Source organism: Caenorhabditis remanei, chromosome I, assembly GCF_010183535.1.
Source record: "Caenorhabditis remanei strain PX506 chromosome I, whole genome shotgun sequence".
Taxonomy (NCBI): Eukaryota; Metazoa; Nematoda; class Chromadorea; order Rhabditida; family Rhabditidae; genus Caenorhabditis; species Caenorhabditis remanei.
This window is the reverse complement of record NC_071328.1, coordinates 7989288-8003701: the sequence shown is the minus strand read 5'-3', so window position 1 is coordinate 8003701 and position 14414 is coordinate 7989288. Positions and strand designations below refer to the sequence as shown.

Here is a 14414-nt window from a genome sequence, read left to right as displayed (position 1 = left end):
AATCTAACAAGAACTAATATTGGTTGTTTCAAAAATCTGTTCCCTGATCAGCCTTGTAGAAACTCCTGGATATCCAAATGCTTCTGACTATGCAGGTTGAAACTTTCTAATTTTATTTGAATAATCTGAACATACATGCATACTGTAGGCGTGATAAGAAGCATTCTGATCAATGCTTGTTCCTTGTTTTATCAGATTCTGCTTTCGAGAAACGCATGAAAACATGCACCTGTCTCATTAATAACTCTTTTTTCACTTGCCTCATTAATATATGTTCTGCAAAGAATAGCTGAAAAACAATGAACACATACTTCATTATCAAAAATCACAAATGCTAGAAATTGACTTCACCGAGCCGAGATGGCTCATTAACTGGTACCATTTTATCGGTGGGCTATCAATGATTTTGAACTTTATGGCTCTCCCAAACTTGGACATTTATTTGAAAACTACCAGTTTTATTTTATTCTTTTCTGTTGTCTTATCCAGCGGAATTGTCCTGAATATACTGATGGTCACGAGTGCAATTGATATCTTTTATTTGATGGCTAAGCTAAAATCTAAAATCTCTCCAGTCACATATCAGAAGCATCGGGAAGCTGTTATAAGTATAATGGTGCAGTTTGGGTCTTCAACAATTTGTTTTGTGCCTCCACTCTTGATGGTAGTTATAGTAATAGCACACGTAGATCAGGCTCAAAGTGAGTAACAAGTTCGAAACCAAACATCGTAGTTTATGAGTTTTCAGTTCTAATCGAAGTTGTCACTGCTTGGTTTGTAAGTCATTCTGTAGTCAACATGATCAGCCTACTCATTTTCTTTCCCCCTTACCGGTCTTCTGTGTCGACAATTTTCAGAAGGCGAGTGAGAGCATATGAGATATCAAACAGAACTCCATTTTCAGAAACAAATCTTCACAACCTTCCGTTTCACCTATCATTATTTCTGTGTCATGAGGAAAGTGAGAGAACAGTTTAACTGTTATATTTCTCAGAAAATCTAGACATGAATATACATTATGAAAATTAGAATACATATTAAGACAAGAAGAATATGGCTACCAACTCTAAATCTTGAATACCTACTAAAGAAAAGGGGCAATCTTAAATATAGAAATATCTAGTTGTAATTCATAACCAGAATCAAATGAACTATTCAACTTCGAATTCAAATTTTTTCAAATAAAATGAAAGTCGTGCCGACTTTCCACTTGACTGTTTGATATCCCTGATATTTGGTCTTGTGTTGTGTTTCGGATGATCAGGTCTGAAAGTATCATGAATTTGAGATGTTCAGACATTACAACGGTATTAACATGTGTTCACTTTGAAATTTTAGAAAGCTAATTGAAAAGAGAACTCACGGAAATTCAATCATAAACTGCTTGAATTTTGAAAATATGAAATCTTCGTCGAACACGTCATTCCTTATTTCCACCGAGAAAAATTGCAGATTTTCCAGATTTCTATCTAACCAATTTCTCACGAAATTCACAATATCCTCGGAGTTGACTATTGATACAGTAATCCATACTTTTTCACACTTCATATCAAAGTAACTATCGAAATGGATTGATAGAGAATAATCCAGCTGCATTGTTGAATGTTTCAATTTCAATTTAGAAATTGTTGGATGTATTTCAGGTTTCAGTCTCAATTCCAGTTGATTTACTGTGATCTCTTCTAACAAAAACTTGAGTTCTTTCGATGTTGCAGAAGTGTCGATTTCATTCTGATAGTATACAAAATCACGGAACTTTTTAGTGTGTTTCCATATGAAATTGCTCATAATACTTTTCAGTGAAACTTGAATTGCTCGGAAACTGTAATCATTGAATCGCATTATTTCATGGAAATGTTGAGTGAGACTTTTCACAACAAGTTCTTGATCGGAGTATGTTTTACCAAAGAATAAGGAGAAGTTCGTTTTGTTCAACTTCTGTCCGTGAACGGGATTTCCATCAATTTCCCAACTTGAGAAAGCCTCTTCTGAATATTCGATCTTGGCAATCAGTGTGAAGTTGATTGAGTTTTCGGAAAATTGAATAACAATTTTTATAGAGTTGCATGGTGGATTGTGAAGAAGAAGGAGGAAATGAGAAGCACGGAGCTTTGATAAACTGACTGTCTCCTTGATGGCTCGGTAGATGAATGTGAGCTCGATTCTGGAAAAAGTTTGAAGTTTGAATTATTCTTAGTTCTGGTTCATTCACTAATACTTGTTCAGGTGACATTATCTTGTTTTAGACTGTTCATGTATTCATGATTTAGTTATTAAAGAACAATGTTCTCATGTGATTTGATGTAAACTCACACTTGCTCTGGATCCATCAACTGAAACACCAATGTTCGTGGAACGCCCGGAAGTTGGAATAATGGAAATTTTGACATTTGTATGATGGAAACCTTAAAACAATCAGAAATCAGACGATTGAGTAGAATAGTCGGATCGCATGTTTATGTATGTTGAAAGTGGGTAATCTGCTTCGTTTCGGCCACCAGACGAGGGCAAGTGAGGGCAAGAGAGGGCAGTGGTCAAGCGAACATGTGACCCCTAGAATGAGAGGGAAAAGATAATGGAGAGGTGGCATACTTGTATGAGAAAGGGAACACGTCTAGCCGTCTGCGTACCCTCTCTCATCTTGTATTGATTTGATGAAGATACACCTTCTTTTCTCCACCAAAATTTTCACTGATTTGTCTCTCACTTTTTAAAAGATTTTAGGACTGCGTTAACTTATTAGACGCATGATGCTTCATATTTAGCAAGAACATTCAAATTAAGTGAAAAAAACCCCGGTAGCTCTGATAGCCTTGCCTCTAAAATGCAATTTTCAATGTTTTCTGAACTCAAGACGCAATCACAAACGCCGTCTTTTTCAACTGCTCGCTGCTTTGATTTGTGAAAAAAGACCCTCCCCCAGATGATATTTTATTGAAACGTAATAGGCATTTTTCCTTCTTTCGAACTTACCATGTTCTTAAAGTGTGGTGATGATGAACCTTTTCTCCTTCATTCCGGTTTATCGTACTTTCAAGGTTGCAATTCGTCTTTCTTTAAGGTTCCAATGGATCTCAAAAAAGACCCAAAAAAGTTACCACTGCTGAAACTTCCATTTCTGGCACAACGACTTGTATTGTTTCAGACTGAACCAATTGAGATGTGAGTTATTTTTCTCTTCTTCTTCATTTTTCACATATCCATCAATTTTCAGCGTGGAGATGAGTTTCTTATCAAAGCGATTGAAAAGGACAATACAAAGTTCAAAACCTCGATTGGAGTTTATCAATTACTACTTCACCATTCCTGAAAAAATGGATATCAGCGTTCAGAGTTCTTTGAGCACTCAAAATCAAGTTCTGTTCAATTTCAAAAAAGAACTGGAAAACGGTCAAAAGAGGATGATGAATGGAAAAGAGACAATTCTGACTAGAAATCGTCAGTCTTTCACTTTGAAATGCGAACAAAAGGTACAGAAAAGTGCTGAAAAGTGCGAATTCTTGATTCAATACCTGAAAGATTTGTTCACAGTCAACAACACATGCTTGCAATGTTATTTGATTTTTCCAAAATTTTCATTCTATGAACGAATCAAGCCTAACCAAGTGGAACTCAAAAAAGTTCATTTGAGTGTTGAAGATGGAAGAAAGTTGTTAGGAGATCATACATTGAAACGGTTGAAGTTTGATGAATCGAAAGTTCTAACCGATGGAAAGCAACATTTCCAGTTGAATGTTCGATCACTATTCATTCTTCAAAAAAATGAGTGGCTTGCCTTTTCATCATTCCTAACAATGAAATGTGAAGTTATTTGTTTGACTCTCAACACGGCGCCTATCGACCCGACCGATTTGTCCTCTCTTGTCCTAGCTTGGTACAATGGAAAACTGGAAAATCTCAAGATATTCGAGATGACTCTAGACTGCGAAGCCATGGAAGAATCGTTCAGAAACCAAGTGTTTGCCATTCTAGATGGAGCAAATGTTGTGTAAGTGTTACAGTTACTATTTCTAAAATAGTTCAAATTTTTGAATGAAGATCCTGTTGATCGATTTCCAAATTGATGTGTTCCCATACATAGCCGTCTTTAAAACTGTTAATAATCTTATTTACAGATCTATTGACCAACCGAAAGGGAGAAAAATCATAAGAAAAGATGAGGAGAAAGCTGGGATGTATTTCTTCAACCATTTTCATTTCCGGAAGATTTTGAAATAATTGTGAGCTTAACAATATTCTTAGTCTGATATCACCTAATTTCGCATATATTTGTCTAATTGTTTGTTCGATGAAAACTTTTATTATCATGATTGGTTTTGTTCAATAGAAATTAATGTTTGTTTATTGAATATATGGAAATATGGAAAAGAAAGAAATAAAGTAAACAACAAACAAAGAATGCCCAGTCAATGGCTAGAATTTTCAAGTTTAGGTTTGAACTTTTTTGGTACAATCCGAATATTAATTGATGACTGGAATTTTCTTGATGATGTTTTGTTCAACTTGACACATGCGGACTGCTTCAATTGTAACTAGAATTCAAACATGTTATGATTCTGGTCACGAAATCTTGCAGCATGTTCTGATCATGTTTCAGTTAATCACAAACACTTCAGAAATTGACGTCTTTTATTCAAGGGGTACGTCGAAATCTTCACTTTTTTGACTGAAATCTGAGGAAGGTATTTATAATTTCAAATAGTTTTTTTTTGGATTTTTCGGCTAGTCAAAGCACTGCTGTCCAAAACAAAATCATGATGATAAAATTCATATTTGTGTTGGCTATTCGAAAATACAAATACCTTCCCTAGATTTCAGTGTCTAGGAGAGTTATGATCGAAAAGTGAATATTTCGTATCCCCTTGAATAAAATATTTGTATTTTTAGAAGATTGCACTATTCTTCCAAAGTGTTTGAGTTTTTGAATCAAAATCTGGAAAGCTACGAAAACTCAAACTTTCAACTGGAAAAAATGAAGGTCAATTTCTGAAGTGTTTTTGATTAACTGAAACATGATCAGTACATGCTGCAAGATTTCGTGAGTACTATTCTAGCTCTGAATAACTGAGATCAGAAATATTGTTGATTTTCGTCACCGAAGGAGGCGGATCCTAATGGGTTATGCTATGAATATCTTTGAATATGCTGGGCGATAACATATCAAAAAATCAACCAGAATGAATTTGTTTGGCTGAAATGTGGCATGACCTGGTGATTTGTGCTCGAGCCAGTCAGATATTGTGTTTTGAATAACCAAACTCAATTCCTATTTCAATGAAACTTATATATTTTAGATCAGACTAAACAACGTTCCACAGTAGAACTATTATTCGGTCGAACTTCATACAGTTTCAATAATAAAACTGTAAAAAGTTCAGTTGTGATCAAAAACTTTGTTGTACCCTTTGAGTATTCAGATCGTTGTACCCTTTGAGTATTCAGATCGTTGTACCCTTTCAGTCAACAATCTGTTGTACCCTAAGAGCAACTTACTCGTTGTACCCTAAAAGTATAGTACCCTCTGAGTCATGGTACCCTAAGAGTCATTGTACCCTCAATCCGTTGTACCCTTGGAGTATGGGCCTGTTAGACGTGCTGAAGATCGTGTGTCGTCGAAGGACCGTAGAAGGACAACGATCGGGACAGATGTCCAAGAAGGAAAATCTGTAGAGTCTGAGCAGCGACTGTCGTGGAAGAATGACGATTCAGAAGACAGTAGACAAATGGACTTTCGTTGAAGAAAGGGAGGTGTTGTGGTGTGAACTAGCAATGGTCTAGCCTAGTGATCGCCTAACCCTAAGGTCACACGTGGCAAGAAGATCTGCCCATAAACCGAGAGAACTAATAGTTTTCGGTTATTCCTTATGTAAATAAATAGTTACTTATACTCCACTCTCCACTCTACTCTCCACCTAACGATATAACACAGGGTCATGTGTTGCTTTTTCTCACTTATTTTTCCAGTCGAACTTTCGAATTTCGGATAAATTAGAAGTGAATTTAGATAAAGAATAGATAGGCGGTGGGACGAAGAAAAAAAGAAATGAGACGATGTCACGCGGCGAAAATTGGGATTTTTAAAACAAATTTTTTGGTTTGGAAGGTTTTAGAACAGAACATTGGAAACCATGGCATTTCGAAACCAGACAGTTTGAGACCATGAAAATTCTGATGAAGTTGTTGTTCATTTTCAAGTGAATATGTTACCAGACACAACTGGTTTCAAAACGTCCTGGAGCCCAAATCACAATCATATCGTTTCAGAACCGCTCCCAGAAATAGTTGATACTTTTTCTTGATAATTGGAACAAAAACATTTTTTCCGTTAGTTGTCAGTTTGATCTCAGAAGACATTTCTGGAACGAGACGATCTCAATTATGACAGTTTTCAGCATGAACTTTTGTAGTTTGAATTCTCAGTTTCTGTCTCATTCAAGCAGAACACACGTGCTCATCTATCAGTGTACCTCGAATAGATATCAAAAAGTTTTCAACTATACAAAAATGAAGAGAAAAGTTACGCAAAGTTAGTCTTGTTCTCAGATGTGTATCGTACTGTCTTCGTTTGGCGATATTTGCTCTAATGAGACCGTGTGTCTCTGTCGTGGGAATGGAAGGGTGACGACGTGACAGAGATGAGGACACACAAGACTCACTACATCTCCTCGTTCCACTCATTGATTTTTTTGAATCTCTCTTTTCTTTACCTCTCTGTCTCTATTATATTTTTCATTATTTCAGAATGAAAACTATGAAACTTTCTGGTTTTCCCTCGGTGGTCCAAGCTGAAATATTCTCAAGTATGGAACTAATCGATATCCTTCTTCTGTCGTTTTGCTCGAAAAAGGTTAAAGAAAGGATAGAAAGAACTATGAAATCGAGATTTAATAAGATCATTTCGATATCATACTCCTCTTCTAGCCTAGAAAAGGCTAGTATTTCATCGTCTAACAGTAATAACAACGAGTTTATGAAATTGGTACCAAGAGGAGAAGCAAGAAACCGATCGATAGTTCGAATGAATCTGTTTGGAATCGACGTAGAGTGTTGGTGAGTTGTTCGTTGAACAAATAGTTTATATAAATCAGATATTTTCAGCATGGCAACTAGGAATCACCCATTCTTCATACTATGCAATCAACAAGACGGAGAGCGAATGTTACAGACCATCCACAACTATTTCAGAGGGTTTTTCGGATCATCTATTGAGTATCACTTAGAAAGTCTTTGTTTGGACTATTTACCTAGACTGGAGAACATCAAGTATAGTTATATTTGTTTCCGGAATGAAGGAGTAGGTACACAATTGTGGGATGGGTACTTAACTGTCTCACCCTCCCAGGAATATATTCGATTGAATGGAAGCGGAATTTTTGAAAACGAACAAAGTCTGAAACTGGCTCAGACCACAGTGCTTGATATATGGATTACGGAAAGTAGAGCTGGAGATATTTTGAGAAATTTCAAGGGAAGACAACTGTTTATAACTGATGGAATAGTCACAGATGATGATATCATTCAGTTTCTGAACAGTTGGAAATCAAGTCAAACACATCAAAAATTGGAGTTCTTGAGTATATATCGCGGGGAAGTAAATGATCTAAATCCAGAAAACATAATGAGAAATATTGACATCAAACAATTTGATGCAAATCAGGAGATTCCGAAATATCGTTATGACAGAAGGTGGAGTGAGAGGGGTTATTAGTGGAATCTTTATGGGGTTATTCAATTCATATAAAAATGTATTTTAATACATATTTTACCCCAAATCACGACCGGTGAAAAATGTATTTTTTAAACATATTTTTCTCTAATTTTTCTATATTTCTCCTCATTTTTACAGTTTTTCTATAGTACATGCGCATGTCGAATAATGCAAAAATGGGGGAGAAATGCTGTTAGACCAACGCTAAACTAAGATTTGTAAAAAAAACAAAGTTTCTCGACGCTCGTGAATAAGGAAAAAAAGTAATAAGAGACAATCTCTGACTGGCTCGAGCATAGGCCACCAGGCCAAGTTACACATGCACCAAGTTGATCCGTTCCGGCTGATTTTTTAATATGTTAGTACCCTGGGAATTGTAAGAATTTTATACTATACCAGATTAGGCTCCGCCCCCTTTGACCTACCGAAACAATCGATTTAAGTTGAAAAATGAAAATTTTTCTTTCGAATGATAGGATCAAAATCTCTTCAGAAATGAATTGCAATTTATAAGATATACACCTTTTTTCTAGCTCCCCTGCATCATATAGAAAAAATCACTTTTTTGAAAAATTTGTCAATTTTTTCATGTTTTTTGGATTTTTCGGCTGGTCGAAGTACTGCGGTCCGAAGCGAAATTATGTTTTTAAGATACATATTCAGCTAATTGATTGTGTTTTTGTAGTATATTCCATAATTTTCTCAAAGTTTCTAAGATTTTGAGTCATAATCTGAAAAGTTACAAGAGCTCAAACTTATTGAGTCGAAAAAATGGAGGAGTTGTCTGTAACTCACTGAAACATGGCTAGAATTGTCTGAACAGTTGTGTGAACACTACGCTAGCTCTGTTCAAATTAAATCAGAAATATTTTTGATTTTTGTCAGCCACCAGTATTTTACCATGGAGGGGGGTACGTTGAAATGCATTAAATTTCGTCACTTTTTGGATCATAACTCAGCTAGACACCCAAATCTGGGGTAAGTCTTTATATTTTCGGATAGCCCACACAAATATGTATCTTAAAAACATAATTTCGCTTCGGACCGCAGTACTTCGACCAGCCGAAAAATCCAAAAAACATGAAAAAATTGACAAATTTTTCAAAAAAGTGATTTTTTTTATATGATGCAGGGGAGCTAGAAAAAAGGTGTATATCTTATAAATTGCAATTCATTTCTGAAAAGATTTTGATCCTATCTTTCGAAAGAAAAATTTTCATTTTTCAACTTCAATCGATTGTTTCGGTAGGTCAAAGGGGGCGGAGCCTAATCTGGTATAGTATAAAATTCTTACAATTCCCAGGGTACTAACCTATTAAAAAATCAGCCGGAACGGATCAACTTGGTGCATGTGTAACTTGGCCTGGTGGCTTGAGCGAGACATTGTTGTCTTAAATACATTTTTACATGACCTGAATAACCCTACTACATATAGTTTATTTGCTGTATATAGAAAACAATAGTTTTCAGAAAAGGATGGGGTAAATGCGACTGGAAAATAGAAGAATTCAGTAGTCCAAACTTCATAATTCGTGATGCTGATCAACACGTGGCATCACTGAGAATCACTACTAGAGGAATCCAATTAGCTTCCTGGAGAATGACAGAAGAAGAGGTTATGAGAGGAAGAATTCAGAAGAATTTCCAGAAAACTCCACTCCAAAAGGCAGATCCTCCCAGAGACTCCATAGAAGTTTCAAAATTTTCATGGTTGATTCAACGAGAGATCTTGTCAAGCATGGAATTGGTGGATCTGTTGATGATGGCTTCTTGTTCTCAGAAATTCTATCAAAATATAAAATCATTGATGAGGAACCGTTTCGACAAGATAATTTCAATCACTTATGAGTGGAGACCGCCGTCGTATATCAATATTTCATCATCTAGTAGTGGAGACAGTCCATTTATGAGTATCAATATGAGACATGAACTCAGAGGTCGTCCTCTTATCCCAATGAATCTACTCGGAATGGATTTAGAAGTGAGGTGAGTATTTAAGCAAGAGAGTAAATCAGGTAGCCCGTTTCTATTATCAGAGCCATTGTTTTGGTGGGAACAAATCTGATTTCCAATTGTTTTCATTTAGGAATTATTTAGAAAATACTCCTTCCCTAATCAGTTAATTTCATTCCTTTCAGTATGCAAACCAGAAAACACCTCCTGATGGTACTATACGAATTGGAACAGGAACAAACACTACTTCCATATATCCATGATTATTTCCTTGACTTCTTTGGTTCATCCATCAAATATCAGTTAAATGTTAACAACCTGACGCCACCATTTTCAAAACTAAAGAATATTACTAGTACAGATGTGGCGAGTGACCTAGGAGTTGCTGATTTCCACGATTTTCTGAAGATCTCTCCTAATCAGGATTTTATCAGACTTTCTGAGTTAGAAAGCGCGTTGCTTGGAAGAAATTTGGAATTTGCTAGGACGAAAGTTTTAGAAATTGAAACAATGTCTTCCTTGGCAGATGACATTTTATCCAATTTCGAAGGTAGACAGTTGTTTATTGACGAAGGAGTTATAAGCGATACTGCGATCATTCAGTTTCTGAATAATTGGATATCAGATGAAGGATATTACAATATAGAGTATTTGAGCATATCTGTCACGGTATTTAGACATCCTCTCAATCCGAATCAAATAATGAATAGAATCCCAATCAATCGATTGGACTCATCTGATAAACTGCCAGTTTATCAATTTGCTAGGAAGTAAGTCTATAATTGGGTTGATGTCTGATAAAATTTAGATATTTCAGAGGCCACTATCGGAAATGTACTTGGGGAGTTCACAAATTCAGCAGTCCAGATTACATTGTTCGAGATCCGGATCAACACGTGGCATCCATAAGAATTGCAGAGAACAATATAACTTTTGCCGCGTGGAATATGACTGAAAAAGAGTTTTTGGAGAAACGCCCCGTCAAGAGATTCTATTGAAAACAACAAACGTTTAATTGAATGTTTAAGAAGAGAATACTCTGAAATTTATATTGTAATGAACATCTTAATAACTCTGTTTCAAAAACTTATGTTTAATAAAGTTAATTCTGTATTGAAATCTCCGGTCTAAACTTCCATTTGAAATTCTATCAAATTCCAATTTTCACTTCTGCAGATTTCCCAGAATCCACCAAAAGCGAAGTCTTTATGATGTCAGATTTAACTACATGTTCACAAATAATTAGTCATCAGTTGTCTTGAATTTCTAAGTTGTTTGTCGGACAAGTTATCATATTTAACGTAAAGTATAACGCCTCGTCTTCAAAAAGCACACGTAATCCCCGAACTCTTTCCTGTCATCACACCTTTAATATTTTTAACCTCGTCCAGTTCCATTAAATTTTCATTGAGAATTACCTGTTACAGTTTCTGTTAAACGTTCAGAAAATTGCTAGTATTCGTTTTTGAGATACATAAAAATGTGTCACTTTTTCACTTATTTTCAAGAAAGTTTTAGCCGTCTCTTTAAGAAGGGAAAAGCGTGAAAGGAGCTTCTTGTTCTGTGATGACCACTATATATTCAAAGATCATTCCGAAATGTTTCTAACTAACGAAATTTTCATCTGGGCTTCTACAAATCAAAATACTAGCCGGCTAGCCCACTATAGCTAATTTCCTTATGTCGATGTTGTCGGCGGAGGAATGACTTGTTTGAAGTTCAACTGCATCTAAATAAAGGTATTCTTCATTATTTACGGAAAAAAGACGAAGAAAATGAAGCAAAACACCTGAAATGGAAAATGCTTAATCTCGAACGGTGATTTTTTTCGGTACCACTTCCTTTCATTCTAACTAGTTTTTCTCAAAAATGAACTGTGATTTTCGGAAAATTTTCTGTAATTATACGAGGTAACTAGAGGATCTACAGTACCGCTCAATAGGATATGAAGTTTTGGTTTTTGGGCCATAACTTCTTTCAAATTGGTCGTATTGACCTGAAATTTTGAGCAAACGTTTATTGCAGAGTTTCTGTTATATATAATCAACATTCTGGGTAAAAAATATTTTTTACAAGTTTTTTGTAAAACTTTCGAAAATCGCATATTTTTATTTCCATGGCCGGTGTATCAAAAATTGAGTGTGTAATTAGTGTTTATGATTAATTTTTTAATAGAAAAAGTCTTGATGTTTATTTTTTTACCACTGGACCACTACTCTGTTACCCTTGTTACCCATATCTTCCGGGCTATCAAAGTTTGGTAGTACAAATAAATGAAGTTTTACATTTCAAACACCTGTAAAACTTGTATATTCTGTGGAAAACTGTGTCAAAATTTACAAAACTGTTAAGAAAAATGTGAAAAACATTAATGTAACATTCTTATCTTGATAGAACCCCTAACTTACAGTACTGAATGCAAAGAATGCGACACTTGCAGTTTTTAGTTGAAAATGGTCAACTTTGTGAGTGTGATACAGCTCCCCGATAGTCTCACAATTTCGATTGTTATATAAAATATACATAGCACCAATAGAGCTTTAATTTTAAAGTAGACAACTTTTTTGTACGAGCCTGTCCTAAGAAGTTACAGGCAGTCAAAGTAAAAAACTCAAAAATTTCTCCTTTTAGCACTGAAAAAGGGTAAAAATTGTGAATAGTTTCTTTGACTGTCTGTAATTTTTCAGGACAGGCTCGTACAAAAAAGTTGTCAGCTTAAAGAGGTTTGAAACTGTTCGAATTCCACCTCTGCATTCATCCTCTTCAGATTCATTTTCGTTTCGGATGCTTCAGAAATCTTCATAATACGATGCTCGTAACAATTCTAAGTTTCTGAATTGTTCAAAGCCACTTTTATCTGTCTCTCCTCCAAGTGAGATTTCGTCATTTGCAAACTATTGTTTCTCTGTTTTCATTTGTTGAATTTATTTTAATGGATAATTAGAATAAAAAATTAGAAAGTACGACGAGAAGGATTTTTTCGAAAAACAACAAAAAATCAGTTGGAACATCGCACGAAATATACATCAGATGACGTCAGGATTGTCTTCAGAAGTGAATTTTTTGATAAATTTTCAACAATCCATTCTGTTCTATCATTCTCTTCTTGATTGGAAGGTGATCCTAATACATCCGAAAGAAGTTCCTTTTCCTCGAAACGTTGATATTTGATTTGGAAGTTGACAAATGAAGAAGAAGATAGGAATGTCTGAAAGAAAATATGCCTGAAAGAAATTTTAAAAAGTCTGATTTGAGTTTTATTTAGCTTTCAGAATCATTCATGAAGCACTTTCACGCAACTTCAAGCATATCTCTTCTGTCTTCTCAAAACTGGACTCACCTCTTTCAGAAGTATCACACCTTCCACAGAAACAGATAAAAAAGAAACAATTCCTTTGGAAAAGTGAGTGAAATATTCAGTACTTGAAGCAACAATATGTTCTGGTGTGTAGATTGTTTTCCCTTGTTTCCATTGTTCAAGTTGAGCAATTTTATCAATGCTCAGGATTTCATTGGAAGGAGATTCTGGATTAGAAATTCCAATTGTTTCCAGATGTTCAGAATCCACAAACGGAAGAATCGAGAGGACTTGATTCTGTTTTAATGCATCAATTCTGATATTTTTGACTTTCAGCTTCCGTTTTCTCGCGTTCAGAACCTCTTCTAACTTCTCCAGAATCTTGTCGATAGTCGGTTCGATTCCTTTTGATCCATTTATCACATCCGACCAACCTAACGAGAAATATTGGATTGCAGACTTTTGGAACTTGAGTATATTCCCGAGATCTCCACTAAAAACCCCTACGTAATCCAACTCATCAAACACTTTTTTCTTTCTTGTCACAATTTTACACCCTCCATTTTCACTTCTTTCGGAAGTATTTATGATTAGAGGGCCATCAGAAAAAGTGTATCGAATCCAAATATATTCCGAACACACAGATACTTCAACAACTTTTAGTTTTGAATCTGGGACGACGTCATCTATGAAATTTCGAAGAAAATGCGACACTTTTCGGAGAGTGAATCTGGAATATGTAGATTCCGAATTAGTTGTTTTCCAGATGAAAAAAAAAACCTACATTGCTCGAATATCCAACTTATCGAATATCTTCTTTATAACTACTTCAGGCATTTCCGAAAGAGAGGACATTTTGTGGAAAATAAAAAGGTTTAAAGTAGAGAATTGACTGATAGAGCGTGACTATTTATAAACGTACTTGGACTGGGTATACATGGAAAAGGAAAAAAATGAGAGAGAAGTGATAAGAAATGATGTTTGTTGAGAGAATGAATCATGAATGACATCAAATAAAAGTTTAGGTCATTTCTTGGAACGGGTATCGTTCAAAAAGGTAAACTTGCAGTGATATAACTAAAAATTATCAGAACTCATGATCAATTTAAACAGAAAACTGGAAGAATTCAAAAATGCAGGCCAAAACTTCCCCGTTTTTTGGAATCTTCTTAGGAGATCGGCTACATTGTGAAAATCTGATTACTTTACGGAAGTATTCAGAACAGTATGATTTTACTTGCTGCTGGTTTGAAGTTTCTGTCTATCACAAGTTTGTTTCGTATTCCAGTTACTGTATATTACTCCGAGAGATTGTCTTTCAGCCGGAAGTTTATAAATCTAAATCTTTTGCCCAAACTTTTATCCCAATTTGAATAATTTTTCTCTTCTTTTAGTGTTGTCAGTTTCTTTCTCAAACACTAATCAAGTAGTCAGAAGTGTCGGATAAACAGGTGC

General features: G+C 35.3%; 3 protein-coding genes across 3 annotated transcripts; 1 reads left to right on the top strand and 2 right to left on the bottom strand.

The window, feature by feature from the left end:
• Positions 1-1151: 1151 nt before the first annotated feature.
• GCK72_001575 (uncharacterized protein) lies at positions 1152-2390 on the bottom strand (the record flags this gene model as incomplete). Its single annotated transcript, XM_003115115.2, has 3 exons — positions 1152-1266; positions 1364-2164; positions 2314-2390. The coding sequence occupies 3 exons, from the start codon at positions 2388-2390 to the stop codon at positions 1152-1154; spliced, it is 993 nt and encodes a 330-aa protein (XP_003115163.2).
• Positions 2391-3067: 677 nt separating this feature from the next.
• On the top strand, positions 3068-10659 carry GCK72_001574 (uncharacterized protein; the record flags this gene model as incomplete). Its single annotated transcript, XM_003114758.2, has 7 exons — positions 3068-3162; positions 3215-3988; positions 6922-7050; positions 7099-7686; positions 9179-9694; positions 9847-10431; positions 10479-10659. The coding sequence occupies 7 exons, from the start codon at positions 3068-3070 to the stop codon at positions 10657-10659; spliced, it is 2868 nt and encodes a 955-aa protein (XP_003114806.2).
• A 2000-nt stretch (positions 10660-12659) lies between these two features.
• GCK72_001573 (uncharacterized protein) lies at positions 12660-13814 on the bottom strand (the record flags this gene model as incomplete). Its single annotated transcript, XM_053723036.1, has 3 exons — positions 12660-12869; positions 13002-13689; positions 13744-13814. The coding sequence occupies 3 exons, from the start codon at positions 13812-13814 to the stop codon at positions 12660-12662; spliced, it is 969 nt and encodes a 322-aa protein (XP_053591681.1).
• Between the last annotated feature and the right edge of the window lie 600 nt (positions 13815-14414).